This window comes from Gastrolobium bilobum, unplaced genomic scaffold (genome assembly GCF_033153095.1).
Source record: "Gastrolobium bilobum isolate Gb01-03AN ecotype WA unplaced genomic scaffold, APGP_CSIRO_Gbil_v1 utg4904, whole genome shotgun sequence".
NCBI lineage: Eukaryota > Viridiplantae > Streptophyta > Magnoliopsida > Fabales > Fabaceae > Gastrolobium > Gastrolobium bilobum.
In genome coordinates this window covers 70,414-84,687 of record NW_026895085.1, presented here as the reverse complement: position 1 = coordinate 84,687, position 14,274 = coordinate 70,414, and the positions used below count along the sequence as shown (strand labels likewise).

At 32.6% G+C, this 14,274-nt stretch overlaps 1 protein-coding gene across 2 annotated transcripts; it reads left to right on the top strand.

Annotated features, from left to right (window-relative positions):
• The first annotated feature begins 7,981 nt into the window (after nucleotides 1-7,981).
• Nucleotides 7,982-14,008, top strand: LOC133288893 (E3 ubiquitin-protein ligase RGLG2-like). Of its 2 annotated transcripts, XM_061487697.1 has the most exons (13): nucleotides 7,984-8,132; nucleotides 8,298-8,314; nucleotides 8,822-9,136; nucleotides 9,819-9,903; nucleotides 9,999-10,139; nucleotides 10,235-10,348; nucleotides 10,441-10,538; nucleotides 12,218-12,297; nucleotides 12,377-12,482; nucleotides 12,590-12,717; nucleotides 12,829-13,045; nucleotides 13,509-13,565; nucleotides 13,661-14,008. In XM_061487697.1, the coding sequence occupies exons 3-13, from the start codon at nucleotides 8,837-8,839 to the stop codon at nucleotides 13,739-13,741; spliced, it is 1,407 nt and encodes a 468-aa protein (XP_061343681.1). In that variant the 5' UTR covers nucleotides 7,984-8,132; nucleotides 8,298-8,314; nucleotides 8,822-8,836; the 3' UTR covers nucleotides 13,742-14,008. The 2 variants fall into 2 exon arrangements, with proteins under 2 accessions (XP_061343018.1, XP_061343681.1); XM_061487034.1 differs by lacking the exon at nucleotides 8,298-8,314 and having other exon boundaries at nucleotides 7,982-8,132.
• Nucleotides 14,009-14,274: the final 266 nt, after the last annotated feature.

Genomic DNA, 14,274 nt, shown 5'->3' with positions numbered 1-14,274 from the left:
TATATAATAGTAAAAAAAAAAAAAATTAAATAAAATTGACCCGGCGGGCAAACCCGCCCCAACCCGCCGCCAACCCGTTTTGATCCACAACTCAACGAGGCAGGTTGAGGCAGGTTGGTGGGTTGAAATATGTAACCCAACCCGCCCCATTTTGACGGGTTGGCGGGTTGACCCGTCGGGTTCAATCCATATTGCCACCTCTAATTTCATGTTATAGACACAACCATATCTAAGACTCACCTACTTATTAAAAAAACACAAAATTGATGTATATATAGGAGAGAGAAAAATACTCTCCAATAAAATGAGAGTATATTTTTCCATATATATATGGATAATAGTTTTCTTCTATTACAGGAGAAAACTATTACCTCCAACAGACACAATTATATAGGTGGGGTCCACTGACAGGGAGAGAGAGAAAAATAAGGGCGGACTCACCTTAGGTTTGTGAGTGCAAGAGATGACTTTTCATCTTGTTACATGAGAAATCTAATACTATAACTACATATACATATACATATATATATATATATATATATATATATATATATATATATATATATATGGCTTATCATTTCTCAAGCTGCCGGAGATAAAGTTATCTCCGGCTGCTAAATCATAATCGTACAAAGATGGATCAATGGAGATAAAGGAAGAGAGAGAAAAGGGGAATCATAACCATTCAAAGGTGAATCAATACATATAAGAAAATAAATAATCAAAACGACATAGTTTTGGGGTGACCGGAGATAAATTTATCTCAAGCAGCTTGAGAAATGTTTTTCCCATATATATAAATATAACGGGGAAATATTTCTCAAGCAGCTTGACATAAGTTTATCTCCGACTACTCCAAAACTACGTCGTGTTATTTATTTCCTTATATTAATTGATTCACTTTTGAATGGTTATGATTCCCTTTTTCTCTCTCTTCCTTTATCACTATTGATCCATCTTTGTACGGTTATGATTTAGTAGCCGGAGATAAGATTATCTCAAGCAGCTTGAGAAACGATAAGCCCATATATATATATATATATATATATATATATATATATATATATATATCTGTTTTCTGCAGTCATTGCATATGGGACTTTTTGCAACATACATAGAAAAAGTGGGACCAACTCATTTTTTTTTTTTTTTTTAAAGTCAGGATCTGCCGGCGTATCTTGGTTTTCTATGTGTTGCTGCAAAAAAAAAAAAATTACAACAGGAGAGCTACATTTCCCATATATATATATATAGGGTAAAAGACTTCAAGGAAGCATTTGGTAGAGGAGAAAAAAAAATTTATCAAGAAAATATAATTACTACGAATAAGGTTGGAGGGTGAGTTTGGTAGGAAAGTTTAAAAAAAGTTATTTGGTTGAGCAAAATATTACCTGAAAAATTGGGTTAAATTTCTAGAGTCTATGTTTGGTTGAAATTAAAATATTGATGGGAAAATGAGTTAAAATTAACAAAAAGAACATTTTGAATCAATGGTAGTGGTCCCACCGGGGCATAGTTGCAGTTAGATTCATTCTCCCTCTATTTCTCTACCCTTTGAATCAATGTATAAAAGAAAAACAGCTGCATCAATAGACTATAGACATCGCCACACACAATGCACACACACGAGGGAAAATCGCATCTCTTTGTTATTGCATTTGGACATGAACGACACTCAATCTCTGGCTTCATTCCCAAACCTCGATGTTTTGTAGAAAGTGAAAGCACCATTCCTTTTTATATGACCGATTCTGAGAAGAAGGAAAAAAGAAAAAGAAAAGGTGAAAGCTTTTCTTAGCTTGAACAAAATGCGATCCCCTTCTTGTAAGATTCCCACTTCCTTTCTACCCTTATTTTTTTGGCGCCCCTTTTCGTTGTTGTGATGCTTCTTCTAGCTCTTTAAGTCATTCTGTGAGTAAAGGTGGTTGCTTTTTGTTCTCTTGTTCCATTTTTTTAATATGGGTCGGTTTCACCTTTCCCTTTTTCACATTTGTTGTTCCATTTCCCACATGCAAAACCACTTTGCATTCGTCGTTTCAAGATATATAGTGCAACCTAGAAATTGCAAATGAGCTTTTCTACAGATGCATAGTAGTCAATAGCGGTGCTATTGCGCCGCAAGCCACACCAGTTGTGCTTCACGGAGCTTTGCCGCAACCATTCTTGCCACGCCGCACCAGATCACAATAGTAGTCGGCCAAATCTCGCCGCAACAGTGCCTTTTTATGGTTTTAACCCTAACCCACTCTCCCTTTCTGCCTCTCCGTTGTGTGTGTCTCTTCTGCCTCTCGTGCTCTCTTTATCGCGTTCGTTTCTTCCCTTCTCTACTTCTCTCTTTTAGTATTGAAGTTCAATGCGGAAGCCATGAACGAAGAAGCAAAGCTTTGAGTGAGAGAAAGAGTGAGAGAGAGAGTAGATAACGGAGAAAAGGAGAAAAAATGAGAAAAATAGAAATGGAGAGAGAGAGAGCAGATGAAGGAGAAAAAGAGAAACTGCGAGAAAGTACGAATGAAGAGAAAAAGAGAGAAAGTGAGAAAGAAAGAGATTCTGATCTATCTTCATTCAAAGAAAAGAAAAGTACATTTGTGAGAAAAGTGATTCACAAGTCACGGTAACCAAGTAACCTGGAGGGTAAAACAATTTCCGTATCCCAAAAAAAAAAATGCATCATTAAAAGGTAACTAAGGTAAAACAGTAAGGTATTATTTGTATTTTTTAGGTGTTATTATTTTTTAATAATTTATTATGTTACATATATATATATATAATTTGCTTTTTTAATATAAATATTTTTCCCGCTATTTTCGCAACCACAACCCGCAATAAAGCTATAGTAGTTTTGAGGGTTGGCCGCATCAGGTCGCAATTCGCATTTGATAACTATGCACAGATGTACAAGTGGATTTTGTAGACTTGTTATTCATTTTCGCACTGATGAAGAGGGTATTTTTGTCAGCTTTATCGTCCTTTTTCTTCCTTTAACCTAGGCATCTTGGAAGTGGTAATGTGGAACAATGTTTTTGGTTCCAGATTGAACACAATTGTAAAACTCTGGGCAAAAATGTTTCCTAGCAAAAAATTTCGAAGTCTTCTACCAAACAAGGACAACAAAAAAGTCCAATCTCATATGCATGGCTATCTGAGAAAAAAAATCTACCAAACACTCCCCAAGTCTCTTCTCCTACCACTTTTATTTTGATATTGTGTCAGCCACTTTTTTATTTTATTTTTTTAAGATGAGCCTCACTCCATTCTCTCTCAGTAGGAAAGCTCTAAGTTCTCATGTAATATAAGAAGTTGCAAGCCCATATATACATGTGGATTTGTTTTTCTTATGTAGTAACAAAAAAAAAGCTCTTCCGGCATACACCACAAAAAGATGTGCCACTTTTTTTTTTATGTTTTTTGTATTTTTATTTTTATTTTTTTTGTAATATGTATTTATTTTTTTAAATAGGTGAATTTCATACTAATTGTATCTATGACATGAGATTAGAAATTTTAGTGTAACATGGGACTTCTTTTTCGTATATATATATATTACTCCTTTTAAATTTTGACAAAAACAGTAAAAGTGTTTCTTTTGTAATGTTTTTTCTTTTATAAGAAACTTATTCAACTATCTTAAATTTTTTAAAAAGATAAAACACAAACAAACAAATTCATATTTAAGGTGCATCTATATTCCATTATTTGTAAGTAGAATGGAGGACGTTACGTTGAGACTACTGAAGTCATAATTCATATTATGTGGGTTATGTAACTCCATATCAAACCAACCATGTAGAGATCAAGTTAGATTCGAATTGAATTTTGCGAAGTTCTCTTATGATTCTGATCGACTGAACACCCCAAGATCAAAAACTAAAAATAAAATTATGGTGAACAAGAGTCAAGTGATTTATTTCCTTGAGAAATAGTCGTGTAACACTCGGTGTTATTAAAATCGGACCGGCCCAGTCGGTCTGACCGGTTGGCCCAAAAATCGACCCATCAACCAGTCTGGTCGTGGTAAACCCGGTTTTTCCAGCAACAAGTGGGATTCAAACCCAGTACCTTGGAGTGAGGAGAGCCGTTTCCTACCACTATGCCACCATCACTTGTTGAATAATTTACACCATTTAATATATTTATTATATAACTTTTAAGTTAAGAGAATTATTTCAAAAACTGCATGTAATTAGATTCAAACCCCTTGTATTAAGGATAAACAACATAACAAATACCACTAAACTACATAAGGTTATTGTGTAGATGGCACCATTTAATATATTTAATATATTTATTATATAATTAAGTATAAAATAAATTTATATATATATTCGGTTCATGCGGTTCAACCAGTGACCCACCGGTTGAACCATTGACCCAGTAACCCGATACTTCGACCGGATCAATGACCGGTCCGGTTCTAATAACATTGGTAACACTACAAAAAACACGTTGTTTAGCAACTTTTAAAAACGTGGCAAAATCTAACAAAACATGTTGCTAAACCAAACTAACCTCATTTTTGCCAAATGTGGCTATTTTTCCTTAATATATAAATTATGTAAATAATTAAAAACTGAAAGCATTTTAGTAACATCAAAGAATTCTAGTTTCCTTTGGACTTTACATAAATAATAATTTTATTCATGTATTTTTTTTTTTAATTTTATGCTTTATACTTTTCGTTTACGTAAAAAAAAATTGGCAAAAAAGATCTTCTTTCCAAAATAATGCATTAATATAATTTCAGCGACCATCGTCATATTGAGGGTAGATTGTGTTAGATAGGTTTGATCCCGATATGAAATGGATTGATTTGAAGCAAAAATTATTCGACCTGATTTATTTGGTTTGATCATTTAATTATTCATTTGATTTAGATTTTTTTAAATTTGATCAAATCCAATCCAATTTTATTCGGTTTAGATTATATTGGTTTTTGATTTTTTGAAAAATCTGAAATTTCAGCCATACAAATAAATAATATATCTTAATAAAGTCATTTAAAGTTACAAATCACTGAAAAGCTCAAGTTTTCAAACTAAAAAAAGTCTTAAAACTTATAAAGAGTTAAAATAAATTAATAGACAATAAAAATGAAAATAATATAATTTGCTATCAATAACATCCAAGATTTCAAGTCTACAAAACAATAAGATTGAAGTTACCATCTTTCAAAAATAATAAATACATTATACATGGATCAGTTTTCTCCAACTAAATCGAAAATTGATCCAATACAATTAAAACATGCAAAAAAATTTGATTTTTTATTTTTCAATTTTCGTTTAATTCGATTATCGATTTTTCGGTTCGGTCACTACAGTTTGAATCGGTTTGGATCAATTGATTAACACCCCTAGTGTTAGACATCTTTTTATTTTGGAATTTTTCATCCAGTTCATCATTTTGCGACTATTCCGATTCGAAACAGGTCCATGATTAAGACTTTAAACCCCTCCCAAAGATAGTATTGGGGAGGATCGAATACATGCTCTCACCCTCACCTGCTAAGCTCTCATGTGCCATCTAAGTTATCACCATTTGGTTTGGATCAATTGATTAACACTTCTAGTGTTAACATCTATTTAGATTGATATGAATTAGAATTAGTATTGATTATATATATAAGATAGGATATTCATAGGGGTATAAATGGGTCAGGCTAGCCTGGTCTGGCTTACAGTCCAGCCTATGTTGAGCCTGACCTAGCTTGGCCTTTCTGAAAAAGTTGAGTAGACTTAGGCTCATAAGAAAGCCTTTTTAACAAATAGGTCAACTTTGTCAAGCCTGACCTAAAGCCTTGTAAACCGACCTATTTAATTTTTTAAAATAAAATAAAATAAAATATTTATTCTAGGTTGCAAAGTACCAACCCTAATTTCTTTTGTGCACTACCGCTTCAAAATGACTTCTCACTTTTGTCTCTAAGTTTCGTCTTTGGTTGACCCAGTAACTGTATTTCTTTCTTATTTTTCCCCTTTCTTTGACTCTAATTCCTCTCTGATATACATTCTATAGCTGGGGTATTATGTTGACTCTTTCTTTTTGTCATTTTTTATTTCTTACGAGAAGTATTAGTGCATGCATGAATGAAACTTTCTTTGCACTATACAATTATTTTCTTTGCTCGATATCTGCAGTGGGAGGCCTATAAGGCCTGTAGGCCATATCATGCTTTCTAATTTTTAACAATAGATCAGGCCTGGCCTATAAACAAAGCTTTTAATAGGCTATAGGCCAGATAGATTGAATATATTTTTACGTAGGTTTAGATCAAAAAAGCCAAAGTTCAGCCTAACCTGGCCCATTTACACACCTAGATATTCATATTACTAATTGTTTTTACTACCACTCTAATCATCATTAGATTCAAAAGTTTTTTTTTTTTTCTCTTTTCATTCAACTTATCCTCTAATCCAATGATGATTTAGTAATATGAATGTCCTTACTCAATAAATAAATATATATATATATATATATATATATATATATATATATATATATATAGTTATAAATAAAGTGTATAAATAATACAGAGGCTGCCAAATATGAGCACGGATTATAGTTGATCTAATTATTAAATGTGTTCATATTCTTCACGAAATGCACCAAAATAAAATATTCTTTACGAAATGAATATGAATGCCCTAAAAATTCAAAACCCAAAAGAAGAGAGTACATGTTTATAATGATAGAAAATGTTTTTTTTCATGTTAGAGGATAAAGCTTATCTCATGTTACACATTCATGAAATTCAAATTAGTATTTTCTTTTTCTTTTTTGTGAGAATCACCTACTTATATATCTACATTAGATAATATTATCTCATGTAACAAGAAAAAAATATTGCCCTATAATAATATAAACAAAAGTAAAGAAAATAATAATTGATATCACAGTAGCAAACAAAGTCTCCCTAACCACCAACCTTTCGGCGGAAGCAACAATGAAAACGTGGTAAGGTAATCATCGTCATGTTGCTTTTCTTACCTGTCATGTTTCATGCCTATCTCCAAAACACACTTGTTAAAAGTGATTTCACTTTTTAAGTCAATATACGAATATTTTGGGTTCATTTCAGTATTTTTTTTAAAATTCAATTTTTAATAATTTTCTTACTTTTTAGTTTGCGAAAGAAGCGGGAAAATCAAAAATTTAGATTAACTTAGGCAAAACAATATAATAATGGATCAACGCATAATCAAATTTAAAAAACTCTCCATATTAAAGGATGAAAAGGAATGAAATTGTTACATTATTTATATTTCAAATTTAAATGTTATTTAAGATAAATATTTGATAAAATTGAGAGGCTATTACCCCTCCTTGAATACATCATAAGTTACAAGTTCGTAAATTTAAAAAAAAAATTATAAATATATTAATAAAAGTTATAAAATTGTAAATAAATATTAAGATCTCCATAACCAAAAAAATAATAAATACAAAAATCCTAATTACTGTGATTATCCGCTGACTGTTTAATTTACGTAATCTCTAAGATATTATTTGTATATGTTTACCAAAAAAGTTAGTATGATTCTTTTTTTATTTTTAATTTAATTTATATAAAAATTTGGATTTCAGTTCCACCGACAATTAATTTTCGCATTATCATTATTATTATTATATGGAAAAACATATTTATTTTTTTTTAAAATATAACTTTGTGTCATTTTATATTTAATCATTAATTTCTGTCTATCAACGATTATAATTTATTATAATTATAAATTAATTAATATATTTGACCTAATAAATTATAAGATTGATTGATGATCAGGATCTAAATTATCACAAAATTATATCTTTTAAAAGAATAATATTTTTTCTTTTATATTTTGTTAATGGTCTTAAATTGAATTCAATAAAAGAAACTGTAGACAGTCCATGTGCATCTCCTATTATTCAATATTTATCGCTAGAAGTCAAGAATTAAAAAAATCAGAAAAAAAAAACAAAAAGAGATAGAAATGGAGAGAAAGAGTCTTAGCTTTTTCAAATCGCTACTTTTTCGCTTTTACAAGAATCGATTATTCATTTCCAAACCGAAGATCCTTACTCTTTAATCGTGCTTGTAAACGCGATTCTTTGAATCTTCCAAAACACTATGTTCCATCATCGCCGTTCAGACGCAGGTATCTATCTATCTTCAACCATTTGACTTAAACTTCACTCTTCACTCTTCGCATAATCTTCACCATTAGGGTTTTTCACTGTAACACAATGTCGTTTCGTTTTCTGTGTTTTTTTTCATGATTTTCACAAATTGAAGCTGAGATTTTTTTTATTTTTATTTTCAGAAGATTCATAAATCAGGGTAAGATTTTCGCAATCTGTGTAATTTAATTGGGCATAATAGAAGGTGTGGAAATTGATTTCGTATTCTTGGTAATTTAATGTTATCTTCCGCTTACCGTTGAACGAGATTTGGCGCGTTAATTTTTTAATTTTTTTCTCTTTTATTTCCATTTTTGGAGTTTGGACAAGAAACCAAGGTGCCGTGTGTTGATTGTATTTGAACACATATGGCGGCTATAGGGTTTTTGGTATTTGCGGTTGCTTAAAAAGGCTCTGTTTTTTTGAGTCGGTGGGGTTTGTATTAATTGAGAGGATTTGCTTGGAAATTGGAAACTTCAACCTTTGAGAAGATTACCTTTAACTCAATTTATAGCATCTGGAATTGGTTTTTTGAATTCATATTGCTTGTTGGGTCTTTGATTTTGGATTTTGTATAGGTATTCTGCCCAGTTTTGTTTAGGAGATAAGTGGGGTTAGGATTTTTCTTTTTTTTCAAATTATTGTTATTATTATTTTGGTTTTTCAGAGAATTAAGAAGTTGATGGGGGGTAGAAGTTCTAAGGAGGAGGATAATTGGAGGCAGAATTCATCTGTGCAGCGTTCAAGTTCCTCTGCTTCTTCTTGGAGTGCATATCCTGATCCTCGCTCGGGTTATGGTCAGGGGGGTTATACCTACGAGCCCCAACAGCCTTCTTATCCTACACAGCCCTATTATGCCCCTCCTCCTCAAAACTATGGGTATGAACCCCATGCTAGGGACAGAGTGGCCCACCGCCCTGATGAGAGAAGGTTAGACAGGAAGTACTCGAGAATCGCTGATAATTACAATTCCATAGATGAGGTAAGAGATGCTATGCTTAGCAGTGTTGTACTGTTGTCTTTATCTTTAGCTTGTTTTGAGATTAACCCAAAATATATGTTTTCTGTCCGGAGATCGAAGTGCTTTTCTTCATCTGGCTTTTATTTATCTAGTTTTATTTTTTTTGAAAAATTATTTGGCATTTAAAGATTCCATGAATGTTTTTTTAAAAATAATTTGTTTTGGCATTTAGGAGTTTAAAGGAAAAATGATGATAATAAGCATGACAAAAGTGCAATAGCAATTTATTGTTATATTGAATTTGGATGACGATATCTATGTCTGATATAGATTCATTATGAACTTGCGAGATTTTAAAGTAGCCTCCGTTGTGCTGCTAGCGCATAATGGCTGCAAGCTGCGAAGCTCATCTTGCTTTCACTTGTGGCCATTGAACTATGCTAAATTGAATACACTGAAGAGAAAGAGGAAGATTCTGCATGTTTAGTTTATTCTCATGAATTCAGAGCTATATTTTTTTTTACTACTTTTGATGTGATCAGGCATGAAAATTAGCTGATCATATATTGTCTTGAAATTTGCAAATTCTTTCTCACTGATGGTGCTTCTTGTTCGTCTTTATATGTTGGGAAAACTGTTGGTGCTTTGTCATTATTTTAACTCTTAACACTTTAGCATTTGTCATACTTATATTTCATTACAGGTGACTGAGGCTCTTGCACGTGCAGGCCTTGAGTCGTCCAATCTTATTCTTGGTATTGATTGCACCAAGAGCAATGAGTGGACAGGTTAGGCCATTTATATTTGTAGTTTTTTTGGCTGAAATTGGAATTTATGCAGTGTGTTGTTGTGAAATATATGCTGAACTTGATATTGCTTTCAGGAAAATATTCATTTAACAGACAAAGCTTGCATCACATTGGGAATGTCCCAAATCCCTATGAACAAGCAATATCCATTATTGGAAAAACCTTGGCTGCATTTGATGAGGATAACTTGATTCCTTGTTTTGGATTTGGAGATGGTATTTCTATCAAAGTTCCCACAACTTATATACGTTATATAATTTTTGTTTGAAGTTTAAATGTGGTAATGGACAATACTATGATATCATTGCAGCATCAACACATGATCAGGATGTCTTCAGTTTCTATCCGGATGAAAGATATTGCAATGGATTTGAAGAAGTGTTGAGTCGGTATAGGGAAATTATTCCTAATATTCGACTTGCAGGTTATTTTTCTTACACTTGTCTTGTTCTTCTTATGGGTGTTTTGCTTATTTCTTTTATTGAATTGTAATACTGAGCTAGGGTTTTATGCCAGGTCCTACTTCATTTGCACCAATCATTGAAATGGCCATGACAATAGTTGAGCAGAGTGGAGGCCAGTACCATGTTTTGGTGATAATTGCAGATGGCCAGGTATTCTATTCTATTCTATATCCATTATGTATGGAGCTGTCTTCAAATATGAAATTAGAGGATGATTTTCTGATATACGTGACTGAGTTTCCATTTTCCGTTTCATAATTTCAATTTCTTGATTTAGCTTATAAATAACTTGGTTTCCAAGATTGAATTGCTTCATGCTTTCTCCTTCATTTGTGCTTCAATTATCTTTGAGGCAACAGTAGTTGGACTAAGAATCCATCTTTCTCCTGAATTTGCTTTACTTCTTGTTTTCCTCTGAGTGCATAAACGTTCTTAATTTGCAATGAAGCATTTGAATCTAGCACTACTTCTGAAGTAACATCAATTTGCCCCCAAAAGATGGAGCGTGTGTGAAATATTTTTATCTTACTTAACATGCACAGTTCAGCCAGTGCCTTATTTGTTGAGCCATTTCTCTCACTAATATATTAAAGAATTTTAATCGGTAAGCTTGAAGTTATCATTTTTTCAGATATAAATTTTGCTTTTGCAAATTTATCTAATATTCTTTTATGAGCCTAAATGCATAATGCTTTTCTCACATTTGATATTCAGTACATGATACATCTTAATAAGATCAGTTAGTTGTTAAAACAAAACATTACTAAAATGATTGTTTAAAAGCAGAAAGAAAAAGAACTCTTAGGATGATTTTTTAAAACTCAATTTTGAAAAGTTTTGCTATTTAAAGTTTGAATCATGGTAGTAGCATGTCTAAATATTTTAAAATCTCCACAATCATGCACCTGCACACGTATATCTCTGAGATCTCTCTTTAGTCACCAAATTGCTTTTTTGTTTTTGGGGTGGCAGCATTACATTCCCATTCTGAGGGATGAATGCTAGAGCATTATTTCTGAGATATGATATTATGAGATGGTTTCTGATCTTGGTAGAAGGTGTAGAAGATGGTAGAATTAGATCTAGGAGGTAATCCAAGTTGGTTGGAACTTGGAATTGTTTGCAGTTTAACATCAAAGTTGGGGATGAGGAAGGATAGCATATGGAGATGATGTGAAAAATGGAATGAAAGTAGGAACTTTGGGGATTAGAAGGATATCAAATGGCATCTTTTTGTGCCTGAACTTCAATTGTACTAACTGCTGGGCTGAGAAACTGAATTGGATGAACAGAGACTCATCTTACCGAATCATTCATTTTCATATTTTTTTGTTTCTTCTTAAAATTGTTTTGAAAGTTATTTTATCCAAACAAAAATTTCCATATATTTCTTTAGATTTTTTAAAATTTTAGAAAACAAAAATTATGAACAGAATCAAATAAGCCGTGTGCCTCTTGAAGCTGGTGTGCCAACTGCTTTGATCACAGAATGAATGGTTCATGAAGTTCATGGTGATTTTTTTCCCAAATTTTCAACAACACTTGTGGAGATAACTTTGCTTCATTTCCCTCCTGATGATTTGTTTGTTTATTGTTGGGACTGGTCTTCTCTTGACTTTGTTTATTTTCAAAATATCTGATTTTAATTGGACAGGAAATATATATCTGTTATGGTTAAATAAATAGGAAACTCTGCTATCCTGTAATTTCATGTATTTAATATGGTCATGGTTGCTACAAAAAATTTAAAGGAGTGTGTCTGACTTTCAATTGCTATATTGATACGTTGCCGTGAAGTGTAAGCTCACCCACAACGATGTTTGCTGCAGGTTACAAGAAGTATCGACACTGAGAATGGGATGCTAAGTCCACAGGAACAGAAGACTGTGGATGCCATTGTTGAGGCCAGGTGACTATTATGTTTGTTTTGGCTTAATGATGTTCTTATTTGTTTAAACATCTTGTCTTATTTGCCTTCTCTGTCACAGTAAATTTCCTCTTTCAATTATATTGGTTGGTGTTGGAGATGGACCTTGGGACATGATGAAGGAATTTGATGACAATATCCCAGCTCGAGTCTTCGATAATTTTCAGGTTAGTAATGAAGAGCAAACAGAATATCAATAATACTTGTTAAAATCTTCGAATTAGTGGGAATTGATCCGCTGAATTATTGTGCATTCCTCTTTGTGCTTCTTTAGTTTGTGAATTTTACGGAAATTATGTCAAAGAACATTCCTCCTTCACGAAAAGAGGCAGCATTTGCTCTTGCAGCATTGATGGAAATTCCTTCTCAGTATAAGGCAGCAATTGAGCATAATTTACTGGGGTAGGTTTTTCGTTCCTCAGCTTTCGAATTATTATTATTTTCTAAAAAAATTCTTGGGTTCATGTCCTGACAAAGTTTTGGTGGTTGTTTGTGCTTATTACTCTTAAATAGTAGTCGGAAGGCCAATGCTCCTCAGAGAGTTGCCCTCCCACCACCCACATATGGTTCAGCATCTTTTGGCTCTTCAAAACCTTATGGTTCAGCATCTTTTGGCACTTCAAAACCGTCTCATGCTGCTAGCTTTGAGCCGAGTGTGCCATCTTATCCTGACAACAGCGACCTAGTTGGCACAGCTCATCCTGCTCCAAGTTCCACTTACGACAATCTGGTACACCCTACAAAGTGCTTCTTATAGAAATATGTTTCATGTTCTTGATCAGGTCTTTTGGGAGCAAATATGAATATAATAGGGAATTGCTTGATGTTATGTGAAAATATATTATTATATTTTTATTATCTCATTCCGATCTAGCTTTTATTTGGCATTATCTTCACATGCCTCAGTTGAGAAATTAAATTGCTCGTGTAACAAAGTATGTACTTGGTCTATTGGGTGGGATTAATGGCATCAAGTACTAAATTTTGTTGCATAGTTTTGTGGTCTCTTGTTTCCATTTTTATGTCAAGTGTAATGACTGAATCTGAAACGGCACTTGTCATGAATCAAGATCTCGTTTGCTGTGCATTTTTTATGTCCAATGCAGGGACTGAATTTGAAATGGTTCGTGTTATGAATTTATTATTCAAGATTGTTTACTATACAATTAACAAATATGATTGGTCTTGCGCAGCTTTGCCCTATTTGTCTGACCAATTCAAAAGACATGGCCTTTGGATGTGGGCATCAGGTAAAAACAATTTTTTCAATTTTTTCCCATATTTTTTAAGGAAATATCAGATAAGGAGAATGCATATGACATCTTTGTTTTATGTTACATGACAGACTTGTTGCGAGTGTGGAGAAGATCTTCAGTCATGTCCCATCTGTAGGAGCCACATTAGCACCAGAATTAAGCTTTACTAAGCGGCATCTTTCCCATCGGGAATTAAATTATTGTGTGGTGTCAGCTAAAATTCTTTGAATTTTTTAATTTAAATTATCAAATTTTAGTGTGATTTGGCTGTAACTATCCAAGATTAGATCAAATGTCTGTTTCAAACAGATGAAAAGTGGTATCTAGTTATCTAAAGTATGTAATCATTACATAAATTATTTTTTCTTATTATTTTTCATTCTTTTTCTTTTCTGACTATAATGATTTGACTACTAACTGGCCTAGGATGGTATTTTGTAAAGTTTTAAATACATGATTTAGTGGATAAGATCTTGCTTTGCAAAATCGACTGCTTTTTAGGAAGAATTCAGCCTTGCCATTACTGATGATTCTATGTTTCTGTATTTTTATTTTTTTTACTGCGGTGATGTTGAAAGTTTCTGTATTTACCTATTTACAAGAGTCCAGGAATGATGTGACTCTTCACAATCTGCAAGTATAAAAAAATAGGAAATAAAATAAAATGAAAATATAAAGTAGGAAACAGTTTTCGTGAAACACG

What these genes read in the sequence shown, in the direction of transcription:
- LOC133288893 (XM_061487034.1), top strand. Translation starts at nt 8,837, where the DNA reads ATGGGGGGTAGAAGTTCTAAGGAGGAGGATAATTGGAGGCAGAATTCA. An exon ending in ATTACAATTCCATAGATGAG is followed by an intron (nt 9,137 to 9,818) that starts GTAAGAGATGCT and finishes ATTTCATTACAG; the next exon opens with GTGACTGAGGCTCTTGCACG. An exon ending in TTGTTTTGGATTTGGAGATG is followed by an intron (nt 10,140 to 10,234) that starts GTATTTCTATCA and finishes ATATCATTGCAG; the next exon opens with CATCAACACATGATCAGGAT.